The sequence below is a fragment of the Manis pentadactyla genome, chromosome 8 (assembly GCF_030020395.1).
Source record: "Manis pentadactyla isolate mManPen7 chromosome 8, mManPen7.hap1, whole genome shotgun sequence".
NCBI classification, from domain to species: domain Eukaryota; kingdom Metazoa; phylum Chordata; class Mammalia; order Pholidota; family Manidae; genus Manis; species Manis pentadactyla.
The window spans coordinates 72,892,696-72,912,159 of NC_080026.1; the positions used below are offsets into that span (position 1 = coordinate 72,892,696).

Sequence of the window (19,464 nt, forward strand, 5' to 3'; positions counted from 1 at the left end):
AAGGACAAATATTGTATGATGCTAATTATAAAAGGTACCCACAACAATCAAATACATAAGGGCAGAAAACAGAACAATGGTTGCCAGAGGCTGAGAATAGTGGGGATAGGGAGTTACTGTTTAATGAGTACAATGTTTTAGTATGGGAAGATAAAAATAGTTTTAGAGATGGAGAGTGGTGATGATTGCACAACACTGTGAATGTACGTAATGCCACTGAAATGCACACTTAAAAGTGGTTAAAATGGTAAATTTTACCTTATAGATATCTGACCACAATTACTCATCTCTAGCTATTCATCCTCAAACTCATATTCCTGCTTCCTCCCCAAAAGCAACCACCCTTAATTACTTGGACTCTTTTTTCTGGTATTTAATTCAACATTTCTATACAGTATACAATAATACTATTTATTAAATACTTATCAATTACCTACATGTTTTCTGTCATGGTAGAGGAGGCTTACAAAACCAGTAGTACCCACACACACATTTCACTTCTCTTAGTCACTCTTAAGTGACAGTATCACAATTTGGGGTTAAATCTAGCAACAGATGTTAATAATTCCTTCCTGTTTCTTAATTCTACCAGTTTTCTAAGATCTATTGCATTTTCTCCAATGTTTCAATATCCACCTATCAGTTCCTATTTTCCCCCCTGAAGCTCTCTGTCCTACTGCTTCAATCAGACCTGGTTCCTCTTCAGTTTTTGGCACAGCTGTCATTTCCTTTACTGCTTCTGAGTTGGACCCTTACTGAAGTCCTTTTCTTTACTTTCATGGTTTATTCCCTTGTTTGGCTGAGGCACATCTTCTAGTAATCTCCTAAGAAATGTTGCAAGGACACATACTTTTTTTAGTCCTTGGGTTGTTTTTTTTTTCTCCATACTTTTGTACTTTTGATTGATGGTTTGACTGGATACAGAATTCTAGGCTGTACACACAACTTGTTGAAGTGTTGGTCCTCCATCTTCCATCTTTAATTCTACTGCTGAGAAGTTAGGTGCCACTTATATCCTAATCATTCCTAAATGATCCTGAAAGTTTTGAGACATTCTCATTATTTCTTATATGAGTTTTAATAATAGTATCTTAAAGAAATTTAATAATATGCCTGGTATAGGCCTGTTTTAATTTACTGGGCTTGGCACCACAGAGGTTTTTTTTCAATCTGGAGACTCAAAACCTAAAGAAATGTTCTGGTATGGTAATACCAGAAAAAACCTTGCTTGATGATTTTCCATACTGTATGTGGACCAATAGTGTGGTAGGCCAAATAAAGAACATCAACAGGCTAAATTAGCCCAAGACTTAACCAGTTTTTGTCCTCTGATATACAGGATTACATGGTTATTAAAGAAATCAGCTTTGAAATCTGGTAGACCTGGACTGAACCCTCAACCTCACAATTACCAGCTGTGGCATTTAGGAAAGTTGACCTCTTTTAAACCATCTATGACATGGGGATCTTTACAGGTTTACTGCAGAGATTTAGTAGGATGACATTTGTAAAGTACTTATGCAATAGTAACACATGTATGTAAATAAATGTACAATTAATGTTACCTATTATTAAAGTATAAAAAATTGAATTGGTGCAGGTAACACAAATGGTCAAATCAATCAAAGCTCTGCTATCTGTAAGGAAATAAGACTAACAAAAGAAGTAGGAGGCAGCCAATGGGTACAGGGTTTTCTTCTGGGGTGATAAAAAATGTTTTGGAACTTGATAAGGTAGCGGTTGCAAAACATTATGAGGAAACTAAATTTCACTTTAGTGTACACTTCAAAATGGTTATTTTGTATCATGTGATTTTCACCTCAAGTTAAAAAAAACAGAGAGGAAATATTAGGGGAAAAGCCAAAAGTTGTTAGAAAGGGAGAATGGAATTAGTATTATTTTAAAGCTTTCTTCTAAATCTCTTTTCCATTCTTTTTAACTGAATAGCCACTAATGATAATGTTAGGATGACAAACACTTCCTCTTTTAATAAAAAACTAACATACAATTAAGGTTGAGAGATCAACATATAATTAAAAGAAGACTATTTGAATTTTCTTTGGAAGAAAACATATAAAGCAGGAAAGTAAAGATGGACTCTTTAAGTCGGTGATACATCTGCTTATGTATGAGTACAACACTGATGGTATATAAGACAATGGCTTTTTGAAAAAATCACTATATATAAGAAGACAGAGCTCTAAGCATTTCCTTACAATAAATATGAGAATCTTCCCACATCTAAAATCTTTCCGATAACAAAAGGAAGTAAATTATTTCTTACTGATCAAGTCTAGGGGAAATATTGTTATTCCTGCTACAATATATATCTTTTCTCATTCTGAACACTTCCCAAATTGTGCTCCATGGAACACTGTTTAGAGAGATGTTATTTAATATACCATAAAAGAAAAGAAAGAATGAAGAGGGAAGGGAGGGAGGGGAAGAGAGAGAAAAAGAAAAAAAGGAAAAGGAAAGCACCATATTAGAATCTCACTCTTGGGAGATTTACAGTGCATAGTAGCATATTAAAGGTTGTGCACTAAGAAAGCCAGGTCATCACTATTAAGCCTATAATTCCCTGATTTATTAGGTACAGAACAGTTCTCAAGCTATGTCTGTTAAACACATGAAACATCAATTTGTTAATGAGGCCTTTGATTTATACCACATAACATATAAATAAGATAACTTCAATATGAGGGCTTAAGATTCACATTGACATATCAACTAATAATCTGAATCAAACACCATTTCATAGTACTGGCTGGTCAGAGTAAGAGCTTAGTGGCAAGAAAGAAGGGAAAGAGAGAGTGGTAGAAGAGTTAGCTCTTCAACTTCTCTTGCATGAGATGTCCCTGTCTGGCCCTGTCCATGCTGACTACTTATTAAACAAAGTATTTGCAGTTAAGATAGTAAAAACTTTGAGCTTGGTTAACTTTTTCCTCTCTCCTTTTTTATTTTTTACATTCATTCTTGAACCTAGCAGGTAACCTCAAAAGGAGAAGTTAAATATTTGTACAAAAGTATTTTGAGTACCTCAAATATAAAATGTCATATTGCCATATTCAACAAACCATATCCCAAAACAGTTAAATAATACTGGTCAACTTAAGCATTAAAGTATTTTCAATTTGAGCTTATTTTACTCAAAGAAATGATGTACAACAACAAAGTCTGAACTCTACAAATTATTTCGTTAGTGGGAAAATCATAGGAAAAATATGGAATTAGAGATGATAATTTTAAATATTCTTTAGACATCCCAATATAGAGGCAAAGGAAAATCCAACTGAAATAGTTTGTTAACAGAATAGAGGTAAGAAAATAAAGACACATTTTCCACTGAGATGTTATTACCTTTGAACCAAAAAGGAATCCCTACTGATTATTACTACTATCTCCAATAAACTGTGAAGCAACCAAGGAACTCAATCATTTAGACACTGGAGACAGTCATTTCCTTGGAGAGGTTAATCCTAATAGGAAAATCACTGAGGAATTATTTATTTTCATTTTAGTTTATAGAAAAAAATTACATCTTCCTTCCTGGTCCCTGTTCATCCTTTCTCTCATAAAATAAGAAAGAGTGGGGTGAGCAATGGAAGCTAACAAAGCCTTACTGGACATTTACTCAATCAAAAAAAGAAGCAAACAAACCACAGGAGAGCTACCATAATTCAGCTGACAATTTTTCATTTTTATATGCTATTAACATTACCATAGGAGTGACAAGAATAGTTGAGTAAAGCAACCAGTGGCTAAATAATCTGTACACATAAAGCTTTCTTTTAGGAATTAAAGGTTTGAAAAAACCAAAAGCCAGATAAAATAGATACATTAAAGCAGATAAAATAAACTTCAACCTTGATTACTGATTATAAACTGAATGTATTAATCTTAATTCAGAGGTATAAAGGTAGGGATTATAAAGTCAGAAGATGATAGATTAAACTACTTCCCAGAATAGTATTTTCTTGGTGAAATTATTACAATTTAAGGTCCGATAATGCAATATATAGATCTGTAAACTGGACTTTATTGGTAACCTAAAAGATGATTCATCAGCTTGAGTGACTTATTCATCAGTCAGAAGAGACTAATTTACATTCAAAAGAACACACAAGATTCACAAAGCTATCCTTACAATGATCAGGAAACATGTCCTCTACTCAGAGTACTCATACTTTTTTCTGTATGAATACTAATCTGATTTTGGCTGAATTAGTACTTGGTTGAATACAGAATAAAAGTAGTATGAAGTAGATCATCATGTGAGGTATTTCATATAGGCCATAAAAAGGCCTGATAAACACTCGTGCACCATAGCAAAGAATACATGCCTGGTGACGGCACCGCTCCATCTTCCAGTTACATCTCTCCATTCAACATTACTTCCATCACTCTTTTTTCTATATTTTCTATTGCATTTTCTGTAGATGTATATTATCAATGACTAAACCATATCAAGCTGTTGTCCCATGAATCTGCAATGTTAAGAATCCTTTCACTGTGTCCATGAGAAAGCAAATTTATTTCCCTATTCTCAAGTTCTTAAAAAGCACTTGACAGCTTCATGTACCACATATAATTGTAATAAAAACAACATAGAAGTTTTAGGGTTTTTGTAGTTTTTGTAGATACTGAAATTTAATTCTGAATACAATAGAAACACTACAAAAGTCCAAGTGGACACAACTCGATGCTGCAAAAATGTCAATCTGCAGTAAAAATGTAAATGCTTCGGTTCAAAGTAAATTATTAAAAATTAACCACTAAGAAAAACTACTTATGGCTAGCTCATACAAGGGTGCAAGTGTAGGCTTATATACTTAGGTTAACTATTATAAAAGGACTCTACATCTGCATAATGCTTTACAAAGTACTTTCCCATTCATTTAACATTTAATTCTCATAACCACCAAATATTTAAATTGAAAGTCTCCCAAGAAAGATACTAGATACTTTTCAAAAAGGGCAAGGAAATAACACAAAATTTTAACTTTTAAAAGCCATTTTAAAAGTTCCTGACATTTTAGTTTATTCATATATTTATGAATATATATATATATATATATTTGCTCTGAAATCAAAAATATATTAAGACTATTTACAAAGCAAGACATAATTTCTTCTCTCTTAGGTCATAAATGTATTAAAAATTATTTAAATAGGCCTTGAGAAGTACTGTTCTGAGCTGAATGATAATAACTTAGAAAATTATGCAAAACTATAAAATGGCCTAAGTTAGGCTTTGGTATGCCCAGCAATTCCTTTCTAGATCCCTTATACCAAATACTTCTTCAGGTGCTTGGTACACTTATGCCCTATTAGAAACTGCTCTATTTAAAAAATACATGGTATATCAGTTATCTGTACCTTAGGGTGAATAAATTTAAGTGACTAAATACACTCAAGGTTTTTAAGCCTAACTGTCAATTGTGAAAGAAAAGGCAAATATTATTGTGCAATGGAATCCAGGCATTAGTCTAGTGAGAGGCATTTATAGAGTCCATGAAATCACACACACCCCATTATGTAAAAGGTCAGTGCTTATCAAGTAAGTTGTATACCATTGATAAAGCAAAAAAAAAGCAGTTACAGAACACCAACGTAATAAAAACAAAGTTGACATAACATAGTACATCTTTTTTTATTTCGAAATCTTTTCTAAATGAAAATACAATATGGATATAATACATCAATATATGAAATAGAAAATTAAGAGTTCTTACCTTACTACATCATCAATATTGTTCCTGTATACGCCTTCAAGTCTTTCTGCAGGAAACCCCATAGCAATAATGTTTGGATAAATATCTGAGTACTTAGGTTAAGGAAATATCTGAAATATGTAACAATGCAAATTACACATTTAAAAATATTAGATGATTATAAAAAAGAAAGCTTTCCCTACTATAACTATGCTAATAAAGGTTGTCAAGTCAAATGTATTTACTTATAAAACATCATGTGCAATTAAGAAATGCAGGTAAGTATATTAATTCCAAAAAAAGATTCTCAGAACAATTATATGGCAAAATAATTTTCAACCCCCTCCACTTAGTACATTAAAAATGCACCTAAGATAAAAGGCAACTTCTGTATGTACAGTATTTAGGTATATATCAAAACCAAAAACCTCAGACTTTATAAACCACAGTACTAAAGTATCTTGCAACAAAAACCGAAGTTAAAATAAAAGCAAAAAATTGCATAAATTCTAATTCTTCATAGTAATACAAGGTCCCCACAGTATATACAAAAGTAGATACAATCAAGAGTTAGAAAGTCAGATTTAAGAGCTGGCTGTGCCCCTAACCAGCTTTATCATTTGGACAAGTCACTTCATCTTTTTAGACTTAAATTTCCTATTCTGTATGATGATTAGGTTGAAACAACCACTCAGATCTCTTTTAGGGTTTGGTATTTTATCACTGAATAATACTGAACTAAGGTAGACTTTAATCTCATGTTCAGTCAAGATAATCAATATTTAACATTCCCACTTCATTCTGTTGTTACACATAATAGTTGGCATAAAAACGAACTTCTACACTCCAGAAGAATTTATATTAAACTATGAAAAACAAACAATCTACATTTCCATGCATTTTGTCCATCATATCAGCTCTCATTTCTTCTTGAGTTCCATCAATCTCTAATCTCAGGATTTTCTGATACAGACATTTCAAACCAGCCAAACTAACTGCCAAAAGCCTCTCCCCGAGACCCTCTCTAAAGTTCTCTGTCTACCTATTTCTGGACCCATTCATCTTTCAAATACAATTCAAAATTCATCAAATCGAGTACCCTTTTCTAGACCTTTTTTCTTTACTTTCTGCTTCATTCACATTGAGTTGATTTTTTTCAATCCAAATATAAATTCTCAAATTACTGAAAGCTTTTAATATAATTTAAGAAAAGGTTTTATGTGTACTGTATGTTCTACCCATACGACTATTGTGTACTGACTGGACAGATCTACAGAACATTTTAAGAAAAAGCAAGCACCACGGGGTAGGCAGTATGCTACCTTTTGTATAAAATAAATACTATTTTCCTTCTAGATAAAATACAATAATATTTATACATATATTTGCTTGGACCCGAACCCAACACACACACACAAAACTAATAAAAATGGCTGCTTCATAGAAAAGAGAAGCATACATTGAAACAATCAGAAGATAAACCTAGTATCAAATTGGTAACCAATTAAAAAGGATTTATTTCAAGGGTTATTTGAACATTACAATTTTACTCTACTTCTTGGTGTGGTAAAGAGTCAAAGATAATTAAACAGGCAGAAAAGGTTGCCATCACTCAATTTCAGTGGTCAATCTTGGCATCACCAAGAAAGTTAAGTACATCATGAAACTTCCCATGTGATGCAATATGAAGGACATAACATCATCTAGGCTAGCCAAGTTATTTTCAACTCAAGAACCCATCAACCATTTAGATATAAATTTTAATTTACAGAAAATATATGGGATAAACAAACTAAATGATAATGATAAAGTAAACTGGACAAAGGTCTGTAGGATATGACCTAGTATCTTTTCAAGTATCTTTCTAAAAGTCAACTATCTTAAAAGGTGAGAAGGGAGGGATGAATTAGCAATCCTGATTTTAAAAAACTTAAGACTTCTAACAGCCAAGTTCATGGGTACAATGCCGTTCTGGACACAGTTTTAGACAAGCAGGCCATAAAGGACATTTTTGAGCCAGTTAGAGAAATTTTAATATAATCTGGGTATTTGATTACATGAAAATTTACTGAAATAGAGAAGTAGACATTATTGACTGATAAAAAGGTTTCTAAAAAGAATGTACAGTGTGATACCATTTTGGTAATAGAATATATACACATCCATACAGACATATGTAGACAAAAAGATTACAAACTAAGACTCTAAAAGTAATAATCTCTAGGTGGTGTGAATATATATATTTTTGTCATTTTTTTTGCTTGTTTCGTATTTCCTAATTTTGGTACAATGTACCTGTACTGTTTCTATAACAGATTTTCTAAATTATGTTTGTTTTATAATTATATCCAAGTCTGTTTACTGTCATGACAAAATATTGTCTTGCCCTGCAGTCAGCTATATGCAATTTTAAAACTGCTATATGCAGTTTTTAAAAATGGTCTCTATGAATGAATGAATGAATGCATGCATGAATGAATGTATATAGCATTTACTATGTGCCAGGAACAATTTTTGTCACTTTGAGAATACATAAATTCACTGCCAACTTTAAAGGATTTTTTCTATTATAGACTACAGAATAAAACTGTGAGGATTATCATTTTTAACATCATGAATATTAGTTGTCATATATTATTCTCATATAAAAAAGAGCTTGCAATTATCAAAATGCTTCAGAATATTTTGTACATTCATGAGAAAAACAAAAGTGTAAGAAAAGAGAGGCTCAAATCAAGTGCAATTCCTTAAAGTGAATAATCTTTACTTTTAACTTGTCTTGGAGCACAAACATAAGAAAATGTGAAATAACAGAAAAAAATGAGGTAGCAGTAGGGAACCTAAAGCAGTAGCAGTTACCACCAATCTGGATTCCTAGCTAAAAGAATTACAAATACATCTTAGTCAAAAATATAAATTGAAATCATCCAAGTTTTCCAAAGCAATGCACCAAAGAACTATTATACTACTACTAATATGTTAGATAATTCTAGCAATAATAGTACAGAAAATAATAATTACTAACAAGCTTATGTAACCTAGCCATTAATTTCACTGAAAATGCTAGTAAGACTTTTAGCCTTACAGAAAAGCATAGAAGTGAAAAGCCCCTTGAAATGTTATCATTTTAACCAGGATTAAATTCAAATTTATCTCTGCACTATGAAACTAACTAATCAAGTATATAAGGTTGCAAAGGCTTGGTTAACTTACTTAAGAAAACTAATTGTCTATAGCTATACAGAAGTGGGGACATTATATACTGATTAAAGTAAGCTCAGTTGGCCCCTTCCATTCACTGATCAAACACATATTGAACATTCTGTGCAAGGGGCACTGGGAATATGAGGCTAAGTAAGCAGACTATTGCATTCAAGGAGTTCCCATTCTATCAGAGAAAACAGACACACAGACCTACAACTGTGCCAAAGTATCTGTTATTATAAGTAAGATCAAGATATTTTAAGACCTGGAGAGAGAGGCATTAATTCTGCAGGGGCACAGAGAAAGCTTAGGTAAAACGTTAGATAATCCTTATAAGAAGTCAGATATCAGTGGCCAGAAGAAGAAACGGGAGCAATTACATTACAAGAGGACAGAGCAGAGATATGGAAATACATAAAATATTCAGAAACAGGAAGCAGTCCAGTACAGCTCACACAGTGCTTTTTGGAGAAGGCAGCAAGACTGATGGAAAATCTTCTGGTTTTAAGGATAAATAGAGGCCAGGATCAACAAGAGAGTGTTGCAGACCAACAATCCATGGTCCTGCAATTTCTTGCAGAGCACAAACAAATAGTCATTCCTTTAAATAGAATATAGGAATTCAGTCTTTTTGATTCTTACCTTCCCTATTCATAGTTTCAGATTTTATCCAAACCTCTGACTTCAATCATTAGTTAGAAAGATGTAGAGAACATAGGCCAGACAGTATGCCAAATACATTCTCAATTAACCCTAACAATCTGATAAGGTAATATTACTATTTCACAGATGATGAAATTGAGGGTTAAAAAGATTGGGTAATTTGCACAAGGTCCAAAAGCCAGTAAGTAGTAAGTTATAATTCAAATCTGTTACGTACATAACTCTAAAACCCAACCTTTTTATATCATGCTGCCTTACAAAAAACTAAGAATTTTATTATTTCCAGGTCACCAATAAAAATAAAACATTTTCAAAGGAAGAAGTTTAAATAAAAGTGATTAATTAATCAAATGTTAAGACTGGAAAACTTCTAAAAGTCAATACAAAAATCTACTGGCATTTTCAAAACTGAATTCAGCAACTAATCAGTGCTGAATGATGAAGCAAATATTTCTTAGGCCAAGAATTATAACAATAAAATTTTTCTAACATAAGACTTTTTTGCTTCCCCACATTAAAATTTTTATAACATACTTTAAACCAAATAATAACAGAAAAAACAATCTATATGCATTTCTAATACAAAATAATCTTAACCTGTACTTACTAGATATATTTTTGAGTAAGTAGGGTTTAATACAAAATTTTCAACTAATGACTTACAATTACTAAGCATAAAAAATGATACTAATTATAGGTCACTGGAGGAAGCTGGATATTTTAGTGATTTACTTGCAGGCCGTGTGGCACCATGGTTAAGAACTTAACGTTTTATAGCCACTGCCTGGTCTGAACCTCAGCTTCACTTATGTGTAACTTTGGGCAAGTTGCATTCTCTCTCTCTCTCTCTCTCTGCCTGTTTTCTACGTAAAATGGAGCTAATGAAAGAACTTATGATAAAGCATGATGAAAATGATTAAAGAATGTATGAACAATGCTCAGAGCACTTCGATAGTTGTCTTATTAATCGAACAACTGGTTCAGCCCTACATCATAAGGGCTCACGGTAACTATTTGGCTTTTTTTTTCAATGACACCAACTTGTTGAATAACTTAATCCTTCTAAGGAGCACCAAAACCTAACAGAAACTTTTAATTCTTTGAAATCTTTATGTCAGCTTGCCTTTTAAGTACTTACTTTAACTTAAGAACATATCTAAAGTGTTACTCTAAAAGCCTTCCTTCCCCAAACCACCAGCGGCCACTGTACATGGAATAATGAGAGTGGCAGAAGAAACGAATACATGGTACTTTCTACCTTGCCCATAGCTACAGGAGATCTGAGATACACTGGACAAACTTTTCCCCCTACCTCTGAACAAATATGTTCAATTTCTTTTTGTTTTATTTGAGGTATAATTTACATTCAATAAAATAAACAGATATTAAGTTATTAGTTGATTACTTTTGATAATTATATATACATTTGGACAGTCTTGATTTGTGCTACAATGATGCAAAGAAAAAATTAGTAAATGGTAATTAAGTTCTATAGTCTGCCCATAGAAGTCAATTTAACTCATAATATAACTGACCTATTATAAAATGTGACTATATTAGCTAAATAAATTTTTATAGGCTGTTCTAAGCCTCCCATCAAGACTTACACTAAAAATATGCTCTAAGTTACATTTAATTAGCAAAAATTCTTTTAGAAAACAACTTGTGAGTTGAGGTCGTGAGTATATCTTATCGCAAAATTTTATTTGAGCCTAAAAATTGGGGTTTATAAACTAAAATTGAATTAGACTTTTCAAATACAGGATAATAAATAGAAATAGCTCCCTAAGCCAGGTTTTATAAGAATGTGTTCCTGACATATAGACTGAATCTTATTTTAAGCATGATTACTGAAAATAAAGCAGTCAAAAGATTCTTTAGTGCTTTATTTAATATATAGATATGCTTACCCCCAAAACAACTTACAAACTAAAATGCAGTGCTCATATTCACTACCTTTTCTTCTTGACATAATTATTTTAAGGAAAATTATTTCAACAGATTCCATATAAGCTATTTTTTAAAATCTAGGTTACTGAAAGTTATAGTAACAACCTGAAGTTATAACACAGTTACAGTAACAAGAGGGAACATAACTGGCCAAATAGAAAGTGACATACAGACTTTGAGAGGTAGTGATCAAAAGCACCAAAAGCAAATCTGAAGTTGCTTGGCTCACAAGAGGAACATAGCTAAACCCAGCAGCAGGAATGAACGAATAAACAGACTGGCAAGAGAAGCAATAGAAATTGAAAGCAAGTTAGCAAATATCAGGGCTTCATCATTTGATTTTATTTTCCAGGAATTTCTGGAGCTTTTTCCTGCTTTCTATCAGTGCTTTCAACCAACACTTAAGGCTCAAGTGAAAGGAAAAGAAATTCAGCCATTGATACGTAAGATACATCAGCTTTATACTTCTTTCAACAGATTTTACCAAGTTTAAAATTAGGTGTGCCACAGTTATACCTATTAGTATCAACTTTTTAAATCACATTATTCTTTAAATACCAGCCACTCTCATGAACTTCTATGACTTTATTTAGTGGAAGAGTTTTCATTTCTTACTATATTTATTTTTCCCCTATTAAGTGTATTAAATGTTCATATCTGGTTTCTAAATTGAAGATGCTTTTGGGAAGAAAACAAACAACTGTTCCTTAAATTTTCCAGTTGATAAAGTGCTGTTCATTATTTAAAAATAATTTGCCCTAATATAAAAAGCATATAATCACTCCTTTACAGATCAAATTAATGCAGCCTAAAATCTTATGTTCTAAAGTAAAAAGGGTGCATAGGTACAAAAGCCTGAACTACAGAAATGTTAAAAAAAAAAAAAATGAAGGTTTTAAGAATAAAGAAGCATGCAGGAACAACATAGAACACAAGAACATTTAAGTATTTACTAGGTGCCAGGTCCTGTACTAAGCACCTAATACATATTGTCATTTAATATAGAAGACTATAGCATTCCATAATCAGCTTTTCAATTTAAGTCTATGACTGCAAGTAAGATACTCAATCTCTGGTCACAAGTGTTTTTGTTTTTCTGTAAAATAACACTTGCTGTAAGTTCTTCACTGGCTGTTTCAAGGATCAAATGAGGTCTCTGGAAATACCTGTAAATTTGTAGAACTGCAAAGGGCTTTAAAATTGCAAATAAGGTGTTATTATGTGAGGTTACATGAGTTAGAAATGTCCTGTTATTTAATTTCAGTTTAAATGGCTCATTACAAGGCAACTCAACACAGGCTTTTACGAATTATAGAAGGAATTTTAATGTATTAACTTAAATTCACTTTAGCATAAATTTTAGATTCCTTTTTATAAATTATCAGCTAGCCAATTTGAAAAAGACAGATGCACCCCTAAGTTTATTGCAGCACTATTTACAATAGCCAAGAAATGGAAGTAACCTAAGTGTCCATCAGTAGATGAATGGATAAAGAAGATGTGATACATATACACACTGGAGTATTATTCAGCCATAAGAAAACAAATCCTACCATTTGCAACAACATGGATGGAGCTAGAGGGTATTATGCTCAGTAAAATAAGCCAGGCAAAGAAAGACAAGCACCAAATGATTTCACTCATATGTGGAATATAAGAACAAAGGAAAAACTGAAGAAACAAAACAGCAGAATCACAGAACCCAAGAAAGGACTAACAGTTACCAAAGGGAAAGGGACTGGGGAGGATGGGTGGGAAGGAGGGGGCCTTACTATTAGCATGTATAATGTGGGGGGGGGGCCACAGGGAGGGTTGCGCAACATAAAGACAAGTAGTGATTTTACAGCATCTTACTATGCTGATGGACAGTGACTAATGAGGTATGTGGTGAGGGGGGACTTGGTGAAGGGGGGAGTCTAGTAAACACAATGTTCCTCATGTAATTATAGATTAATGATACCAAAAAAAAAATTATCGGCTAGCAGAAAACTGACTGCCAAGTAATTTATGAACTCTAGTTTTCTACTTCTCCAAATTAAAACTTCAGAATTTTCCTTTATGTTTTTATATAATACCAACTCATCCTGACCAAAAAGTTTACAAGTATTTTTGCTTTGAAATAGAAGCCTAGATCTCACTTTCTAAATGAAAACATCACATTCTTCAAAGGTAGCATCAAGAATTGCTAGTAACATTTAGTTGCAATACTATAAATAGGTTCATCTGGCAAGAAGTCTGTGACCTGTAACAGAGCTATGAAACTGTGGTACCTTTTATTCAAGCAATCCCACTGTAACAATATACAAATATACTCTTAAGAACAAAACAACAAAAAGTAAATTACACAAAAAGATACTCACAATAGTGCTATTTATGAAAGGAAAAAATGGAAATAACTCAAATCATGGTAGTTAGCCTGGTGAACTATTACTTACATAGCTTTAAAAATGACAAGTATCCACTGATAGATAAAAATTATTTTGGGAAAGAGATCACAGACAGCATGAATACACTGATTATAAGTATGTAATTATGTACATATGTACATTAATAAACAGAGAAACATAATTTCCAGTGACAAAACATTTCAATCAGAAGGTAACTATTTTTCTACTGGATTGTTTAAAGAATCATTTTGAAATTATTTCAAGCCAGATATATTACAATTATACTCTGTTAAAAAAATTAGTTTTTAAAGGAATAATCAAGACACTCTGAACTTTAATCAAATTAGAACCAGAGAAAAATATCTTATCGAGTCACTGACAATGCTAGCAATACTCTAAAATCCAAAGTACAATTTTTTAGTGTATTAGCTGAGGGATTATTAGACCCCTTGACTAATAAACTTTTCCTCAAAGTAGTTGTTAATTATGAAATACTGTATTTACAACTGTTCAACCTTACATCTGTGAACCTCTAGAAATTTAAGTTGCCCAACTAACTGGTTTTAACGAGTATACCAAACAATTGCCTTCTTCCTAGGTCTCTGGATGAATACGATAAGACTGATTTCCTGTTTCAGAACTCAGCTGCAGTTAAAATACACACACACACACAAATATACACACCACTCTCACATGGTTTTGCTCTCACTAAAAAACATCTAAGAATGACTATCAATGACAAATCAACAAAATATGGCTATAACTTACAAAATAGCTTTCATAATGTCATTAGACCTATGTCAATATTATGTACTTGAACTAAGCCAAATGCTAAGTCTAATTTTCTACAGCAAAATCATAATAAAGTATAAGGTTATAAAAGTTAAAATTATGACACTGATCCAACATTACTATAAAGTACAAAAGAGGGTATCTTTTATGCTCTCATCTTTATATTAACTCTAGAATTGTAAGTTACTTCCTTAATATCATTCTATTATAAAAGCCATGCTTTAATCATTTATTTTACCAAAAGTGAGAACCTAAAACACTTAAGTGATTTTGGCTACAATATAGTTATGCAAAAAGACAAAAGGCCATTAACTTTTACAGAAAAAAGACATTCAAACAGGTAAGGTACAGCAGATGCCAAGGGTATGTCAGTAGTTTAATGACAAAGGCCTAGTAATATTTTCAATTAACTCAATGTTAGCCAACTGCATTTTGAAAAAAATAACAGATTCCAAGATTTCCAACCCTATTTAATTTTTTAGATATCATCACGAACTAATTTCCTAAGATTCAAAAACTACCACACACACAAGGTACTAAGAAAACAAAGTTCTAATACAAATCTTTCTCCAGTGAGTGGGTTTTCTTTTTCCTGTTAAGCCAAAACTGAAAAAATTTTTAATTTATAACAATCAAATGTCTTTTTCAAAGACCTATTACACCATTTTAAAGGAGAAGAGCCACAATGTGTGCTAAGCTGCTTCATTTTATATTTGGCTTTAATATAATAAAATCAAGTCTTTATTCTGTATCTTAAGCCTGGAAACAATTTGGAAATGACTTGCTTTTTTTCCCATTTAGCAAAAGAAGTTTTGCCTATGTACACTATTTTATTTTAGATAACATTCATTACTCTATTTGTAAGAATCAATTACTAATTCTATGATAATTGCCTTTGTTCTAACATTGCAAAATATGATTCATATCCCCACTGAAGGTATTTATTTATTATATCAACTATACAAATCACTGGAATGAATTATCAAAAAAATCTGAAATTACATAAACTACCAGTCAAAATTCATATTTTAAAATTTAATCATACGCAATTTAAAAATATACTAAAATACATGAGTCTTGGTTTAAACAGGTAACACTCTTAAGTCAGCTACCTATAAATGCCTGTTTCTGAAGGGATACCATTTCAGTATGAATCCAATTACTGCAATTGAGGGAAAAGAACACAATTAATGATCATGATTAGTTGCTGAATCTTCACATGCAGAGAAAATGCTAAAAAATATCTTGGAAAATAATTAAGCTGAAATGTTAGAAGGAAAAAGTGATTAAGGAGTCAACTTTTTTCAAACAGCAAACAAACTTAAAAAAACAACACACAGAAAGACAGAAAAACCAATAAATGAGAGGGATAAAAATGAGAACAAGGGAAAGGAATGCTTAACACCTCACACCCTTTAAATATTATTAAGAAAACAAAATAAGTAAAGACTTTTAAACTTGCAGTGTTTGGATAAAATTCTCACCTATATATGTGCCTCACTCAATGTACACATTATCTGTCTATCTCAAGAGGTCCAAAACAGCACCATTCTTTTCATGGCCTACAATTCAAGCCTGAACAAATTCTATAAACTGTTGCTAGTAAAACAATCTACTTTCATCAGACATTAATCTGATATTGGCAAGATGTTTCTCATACAAAAAACAAAGGGTCTGAAACACCAAGTTACATGTGAGAACGTACATTCAAAATCATACCTAAACTGAAATATTTTGTGATCATATTCATCATTTTGCATGACAATGACCTTATCAATGAAAACAGCTAACATAATAAATAAAACAAAGTAGATTAAAATTATTCATATCATATTAAGCTCAATATGAAATTTTAAAGACTTGTATGCAACCTGGCAAGGCCAAGTTCTTGGGGGTGAAAAGAAATTGTTATTGAAACAACTTCTATAGTGGCTCAAAATGCCAACAGCATAATTTTTAAATGGGCAACTCATTTGCTAAACAGCGTACAGACAAGAATTGAGTGTAATAGTAGATGCAGAGAACCTGAAAAATATTTAAAGCAAATACTTAAGGAATAATAATTAAGTCAGTTCCCTGAGTTTCGAAATAATGAATTCCTATACATCACCTGTTAGTAAAACCACAGTTCAAAAATACAAAAATCTTATATAACTTAATATCTCAAGTTGAAACATGTTTCCACTTAAATATCCAAACAATCTTGTGAAAGTAATGATTAAAATCCAGACTTCCATTACATAATTTTTAGTTCTCAACCAGTACTTTGTGTTTTAGTAGAAAAACATAAACACGGGCATAACCAGTAAGTTTCATTTTAGTCCAAGTTTAAAATTTGCTATTAATCTTTAAAAAATCATCAATAGATGATTCCCAAAACAGAAGTATCAAAACTACTTATATCACTAGATTATCTTTTTTCCTTTATTTGAGAAACAGATGGCAAGCCTTAGCTTTTGGACACTATACAATAATCACAATCTGTGTGACCTTTTCAGTATTAAATAGCCTTAATAACCAGTACCTTAGCATATTTTGTAGTATCATATAATCTTGTACACTGGACAGAACCTAGATAATGCAAAATTATATCATACTTTTGTATATTAGACTATTTTAGATTTCCTAAAACTAGTCCATGAAAACTTTTCATATGTTAGATTACTTGTTTTCAAAAAACATACATACACTCACAAATATTTTTACCTTCACTCTATTTTCATTAGCATCCAACAAGGTATTACCACACCTAGATCAAAATTTTCCTGTGTGTAAGAATTGAAACAATTTTATCTTGCTTGGAAAAATGTTATACTAACAAGTAATTTTGTTTAAAAAAGAGAAGAGCTTGTTTCTTCCTCAATATTTTGTTTTAACCGCATAAATTCATTGAGAAAGTTATATAATAATGCTAAAGTAATTTTTCTATTTTAATATCTTAAAAATAAAATCTGACATAAGCAAATGCCATTTTTGAGCACAAAAACTGATTATAAATGCAAATACACAGCAACCCTCCACCAGTTAATACCACCAATTACTAGGTAACTATGCAAATAAACTATATCATTGAAAATATGCTTCAGGGAACAGTAACATAGTAACAGCCATACCCTTTTGATTAAAGCCAGAAAACAACAAGGTTATAACCACTTTAGTATAAAATGTGATAGCTTATTAAAATTCCTTCAATATCCACTTTAATTTCAACACAATTTATTATTCCAACAATAGTAAAAGGAAACTTGGCAGGTCAAAAGTGTTTAGATAAATTTAATTTTGTCTCACCTAAGTAAAATACAGTTAAAATTTTAAGCAATAGCTTTCCTTTAAGAAAATAAGGAGGGGAAAAACTCCAACACTTCAGCTATTTTTTTGTTTAATACTGTGATTTTGTAAATCAAATTATAAAAATCCTAATATTTAGTTTATTTTAAATCCACTCTTAAGAAAAATCAGAAAGTAGCAGGAAAAATATAGCCACATATTGGAAACAAGTTTAATAAGTAACTACAGGGAAATAATTAAATATTTCTGATGACTACCATTTAAACTAATTATGGCAATTATGAGGTGCTCTAGAAATTGTTAAAACACATATATACCTTTTAAGTTCACTATGGTGAATTTCATTTAAAAACAGATGCACATAAACAAAACCAGATGCTAATAGGAAACATGAAGTTTCAGAGAAGTAAGACAGTGGGTAATTTTTTAAAATTCTCTTTGTCATGTTTTTCTAAAACAAGTTTCCCTAAGTACAGTAAACAAACGGAGTTTATTCATACACTGAAATAAACACTATAAGCCTTATTTAAATAAACTACAGCAATAAATATTGTTTTTCTTAACAAATTTGAAGCTATCATGATTAGCAGTCCTGGTTTTAAAATATTAATCAGTATCTCTGAAATGTCTCCTGCAATGTCAAAACGAATCAATGCTCAGTCAAATCTTAAATATGATAAGAATTTTAAAGCAGGACTGACGTTTTCTTCTGTTTGTGCAAAGAGAGATGCAAAATAAATTGTAAAATCAATGAAAGAGAAAAAAATCATAGCAATCTATTCCTAAACACTTTCATAATCATGTTTGCCCTCAAAACAACAAAACAAATCTCAGAATCCACTAAGCTACTCCCTTGGCATCTTCTCACCTTTGGACTAATCTAAAACTCTATCCCAATTTTTTCTAAGAACTTCACATTAATCAAGTTTTTAATTTAGATAAATAAACCACTTTAATTCAACAGGCTGACATAGCAAATTTAGGCTCTAGAAAGAATGTAATACATGCATCAGAGAACTTTAGAGTCAGCTCTACTTTATCTGGAAAATATGAGAGATTTTTATGACTTGTGAGAAATTTGCCATGTTGTTATCAGCCCACTTAACTTCACCATATCTGACTATAACAAAAGCAGCTTTAGAATTAAAGTGTAAGATTAAGAATGCATTAAACAATGAAAAACAAGGACCCTGGGAGCAAAGTATCTCTCTACCGCTCAACAACTACATAATGAATGGAAACAAGCTAAGGTTTACTTTAAAAGCTATTGGCAATGTAAGAATGAAAAAAAGCTTTCTTTTATTTTAACAAAGCACATCCATCCTGTAAGAGCAGTTCCTATAACATCCTTGTGAATATCTCATAAGGTGTATTACACTTAAACCTACTAATTGACAACATCTTCATTGTTTTCTAACATAAGTTCCAACCAACACTTTCACAATCAACCAAATAACACAGGAGCC

At 31.6% G+C, this 19,464-nt stretch overlaps 1 protein-coding gene across 1 annotated transcript in view; it reads right to left on the minus strand.

Annotated features, from left to right (window-relative positions):
- Positions 1 to 19,464, minus strand: part of PTEN (phosphatase and tensin homolog) — a 95,376-nt gene that overhangs the window by 66,889 nt on the left and 9,023 nt on the right. Inside the window, exon 2 of the mRNA XM_036924052.2 lies at positions 5,736 to 5,820. Coding sequence (XP_036779947.1) covers positions 5,736 to 5,820 — 85 coding nt within the window. The remainder of the gene's footprint in view (positions 1 to 5,735; positions 5,821 to 19,464) is intronic.